The sequence below is a fragment of the Myotis davidii genome, unplaced genomic scaffold (genome assembly GCF_000327345.1).
Source record: "Myotis davidii unplaced genomic scaffold, ASM32734v1 scaffold265, whole genome shotgun sequence".
In the NCBI taxonomy this organism is placed as follows: domain Eukaryota; kingdom Metazoa; phylum Chordata; class Mammalia; order Chiroptera; family Vespertilionidae; genus Myotis; species Myotis davidii.
The window spans coordinates 3,551,374-3,555,444 of NW_006296627.1; the positions used below are offsets into that span (position 1 = coordinate 3,551,374).

Here is a 4,071-nt window from a genome sequence, read left to right on the forward strand (position 1 = left end):
TATTGTAATATAAGGGGTTAGATTCATCTATGGAGGACAGAGCAGGCTGCCTGGGGATTGGGTGGGCGCAGGGCTGGTCAGGCCTGTGGCCAGGAAGGATGCCCATCCAGGAGCAGAGGGTTCTGTCCCATCCTGGGCCACACTTCCCCTGCCAGGGCCTCTGGCTCTCTTCTGCCTTGATGAAGCCCATGCCACCTGCAAGTGCCCAACCTGCCCCCAATTCCCAACCCCAACCAAAGGCCCTGAGCTCAGGCTGAGACCAGCACCTCCTAAGGACTTTCCAGTAAGGGAACAGCAGCAGGTGGAGGTGCCTCCCTATCCCCAGCTGTCACTTGTGTGGCCTCTGGCTGGCTCCACCTCCAACCTCGCTGGCATGCTGGCCCCCGCAGTTGTAGGGCCCCTCAAGGAAGGAGAGAGCCGCAGCCGGGCCCCCACCCTGGCAGGAAAAGGCGGCTTCCCACTGGCCCGGGCCAGCCCGGCCTCTTGGCTGCTTTGGCTGTAGCACCATCTTGGTCCTGTCACCCTGGCCACAACTATTAAAGTGCCATTTCCTGTCTGGACTGCAGTGGGTGTATCTATGTGGACCGTTCCCATGCTCAGCTCATTCCCATCCCAGGAAAGCCCGAGGCTTTACTGCACAGAATAGCTTTATAAGTGATTCCCGTCACCGGCGTGTGTCGAAGTAATACTCGGCCATGTCTGGCCCATCCCGCTTGCGCTGCTGGGCCCGGGAGAGGAGGGGTCGAGGCCCTCGTCGCCTTGGGTGCTTGGGTTGGATCCCATAGTCTAAAGAGAGACAAGAGGCTATGGGTGGAGGGAGACTCTGGTTTTGAATCTGCTGAAGTCGCCCCTGAAAGGTGCTGTTTGAGATAAGATGACCCGGAGGCTGGACCTGGATGCCCTCCCCTAGGGCATGTCTCCTCAGAGGAGGGGAGGCAGGAAGGGGAGGGATGCAGGATCCTACCATCCAACAGGTCAGACAGTGGCTGTGCGAGTTCCAAGGGGGCTGAAAATTCCTCGGGAACAGATCGCTGAGGCCTGTGGGAGATGGTGGGTGCTCAACGCTGGCCCCAAAGGCCACTTTCACCTCCCCGTGAAGCAGGGAGTGGTCCAGGATGACACCAGCCTCTCCTCCTCTGCCATGCTGCCCCCCACCGTCCAGGCCCCAGGCCCTGCTGAGCCCTGGCCCTGTGCTCCTGGGAGTTACCTCAGCGGCCGGGGGTGGAGGAGTGCAGCCGCCAGGAGGAGGGAGAGGAGGCAGAGGCTCAGCAGGGCCCTGGAGAACAGAGCCATCTGCACAGGTCCGGACCGGCTTCTGCTGCCCCTCCCCCAGCAGGACGGAACCGCTGCCAACTTCCAGGGCCACCTCACAAAGGGCATTAGTTCCAGGGCTGAGCGTCAGCACCAGCTCCTGACTCGGCCAGAAACCTCCACGCTGAGGTTTTCCGTTGGATTTTACTGATGATGTAGGTCAGCAGGTGCCAAGTCACATCTGTTCTAGTGCCACTGCCCAAGGTGGGTATAGACCTTTGGAGTCAGCTCTCAGTCCACCTTGCCTCTTGCCAGCTGGACACGTCACTAATCTCTGTGGGCCTGTTTCCTCATCTGTGAGGTAAGGCACATAATGTTTCCAAGGTCTGGCACACAGTAGGCCATCAGCAAAAGTCAGTCACTGAATCCTCATCCCCCAGAGCCCCACCCATTCCCATTCGGCCTCCTGCTACCACCACCGGCCACCTCCACCGTCTCTCCCTCCAACAGCTCAGTCGTTCCAGGAAGGTCCTGCTGGCCGAAGAGCCCAGAGCGGTCACTCAGCTTGGACAGCTCCGAGATCCCACGGGGGGACGCATTCTGAGGAACTTCCCACTTAGCTCCCCATAGTGTTGGACAGCCTGGCTCAGGGCCTCCACAGGCCCTGCCATCCATCACCCCAGAGCCTGGGCAGAGGGCAAGTTTGGTGGCAAAGGCTGGGACCTGCTCCTCAAGTATAAGTTTCCAGAGGGACTATGGGATCCCCAGTACTTGACATCTAGTGGGTGCTCAATAAAGATTTGTTGAGTGAATAAATGCAATGAGACTGTCCTGGAGGATCTTAACAGCCTGTGGCTGAGTTGGGGACCCTGTCTTTGGTTCCTGTCGGCTCTGTTAATGTGGGGCTGACCTGGCTCACTGCAGAAGCTCTGAACCCAAATGATGCTGGGTTGAACCACAAACTCTGGGCCCTACCCAGACCTGTGGGATCAGAACCTGAGGCTGATCTGGGGGTCTGCACTTGGGAAACTCCATTGCTTCTAAGACAGCAGATCTGTTGGCAGGTCCAACCCCTTCCTTCAACTACTGAGGTGCCTCAGGCCCAGAGAGGTTTCCCAACCTGGCTCCTGGTCCAGCCCCTGAGTCCAAGCAGCTCTGGAGTCTGCAGTACACCTGTTCCCTGCTCTTGGAGCACACCCACTGGCTTCTCACTGACTACCTCCATCCTAGTGTGTCCTGAACACCACAGTCTGCTTCTGTTTCCCACCTCTGCTGGGAACAATGAGCTCCCTGACGCTCTAACTCCAAACCCCTTGACCTTCACTCGTCTTGCCCCCAAACTGCCACCTCTTCCTCTCTACAACCAGTTCCAAGGCCTGCCTGGGCCACTCCTAAGCCTATCGCCCTGCCATGGCCTTAATTCAGCCCCCTCCACTGTTCTAGGTCTCCACCAGCGACGTCACTGCCCCCATCCTCTGTCTGTGCCCATCAGCCCACCCTGCACCAAGCAGCTTTCCCACTGCCTGCGAGGCAGTTCCATTTCTCACCTGGTACCTGATGGCCTGTTGGATTTGGCCCTGACCTTCTCTAGCCTCATCCCCTCTGTTCCCACCCTCTACCTCCCTCTGCCCCAGCACTGGCTTCATGCCACTGCCACACTACACATGCTGCTTTCTGCACGCAGGGCCTCTTCCCCGGGTCTGTCATCAAAAAACAGATGGAGCTTTACCAGTTTAACAGCCTGTTTGAACGAGGCTTCCCTGACCTGTGAGCCTTCCCGGTCGTCAGCCTGAGCCGGAACACACCCTGAGTCTAGACTACTTTTCACACACACTTGCACTCGCTGCAGCGACCTGCGCACTGCATGCATTTCCATGTGTCTCCTCCACCGATTGCTGGGAGCTGGGGCAAGAACTGTGCTGTACTCATTTATGAACAAACTGCACAAAGCAGAGCCTGCTACAGAGCAAGTACCCAGCAATCCTTGGTAGACACAGGGAAAGTTGTGGGCCTCAAGCTGTGACAGGGCCTGGGGTTGGTGGCTTCTGAGGCACTGGAGAAAGCAGTCCAGAACCAAATCCTCCTGGACTGAGAAACCAAGATGGCGGCATAGGTAAACACCAGAGATTGCTGCCTCGCACAACCACTTCAAAAGTACAACTAAAAGATGGAACGGACATCATCCAGAACCACAGGAAGGCTGGCTGAGTGGAAATTCTACAACTAGAAGGAAAGAGAAAAGCATACCGAGACTCAGATGAGGTGTGGTGTAGAAGTAAAATACAGAGGTACAGAGACACATGTGGAGAGGGTTGGCGGCTGAGGACACGGTTGTCTTTTTCAATCGGGAGGATTCTCAAGCTCTGAGCTCCAGTTCCAGGTGAGTCTCTGGGGACCCAGACTCATACAGGAGAAACTGGACTGTCTGGCATCGGTCAGAACTCGAGGGCAGCTTTCTCTCGGGGGTGCTTGCAGCGGTTGACGGGACACTGAGAAGGAGGGCCTCTGAGGGCAGGACTGAGAGCAGCCATAACTGCTCGCTCCGCCCTGTTGATCTCCTGGGACCCTGCCCTGCCCAAGCCATGGATGCTTTTGCATATGAAAGGCCTGGTCCTTTGCAATCTGATAATTACCTAACAAACTGCAGCTGGCCCAAGGCCCCAGGGCAACTTGCATTGCATCACAGCTTCCTGCTGGACAGCCTTAGGCAGAGGCTAGATTAGCACCTCAGAGAAGATCCAGGAGCCAGTGTGCCCGGTGGTCAGAGTGGGACCATCCAGATTACAACTCCTCGGATCCATAAAGGACACACCCAGGGGG

The 4,071-nt window shown here is 57.3% G+C and overlaps 1 protein-coding gene across 1 annotated transcript; it reads right to left on the reverse strand.

Annotated features, from left to right (window-relative positions):
* Positions 1–664: 664 nt before the first annotated feature.
* Positions 665–1,293, reverse strand: LOC102771096 (chromosome unknown open reading frame, human C11orf94). The gene is made up of 3 exons (XM_006772254.2): positions 1,208–1,293; positions 965–1,038; positions 665–786 (listed from the first exon to the last, which is right to left on the reverse strand). Exons 1-3 carry the CDS (start codon positions 1,291–1,293, stop codon positions 665–667), a joined length of 282 nt encoding a protein of 93 aa, XP_006772317.2.
* Between the last annotated feature and the right edge of the window lie 2,778 nt (positions 1,294–4,071).

What these genes read in the sequence shown, in the direction of transcription:
- LOC102771096 (XM_006772254.2), bottom strand. Translation starts at nt 1,293, where the DNA reads ATGGCTCTGTTCTCCAGGGCCCTGCTGAGCCTCTGCCTCCTCTCCCTC. An exon ending in CTCCACCCCCGGCCGCTGAG is followed by an intron (nt 1,039 to 1,207) that starts GTAACTCCCAGG and finishes CATCTCCCACAG; the next exon opens with GCCTCAGCGATCTGTTCCCG. An exon ending in ACTGTCTGACCTGTTGGATG is followed by an intron (nt 787 to 964) that starts GTAGGATCCTGC and finishes GTCTCTCTTTAG; the next exon opens with ACTATGGGATCCAACCCAAG.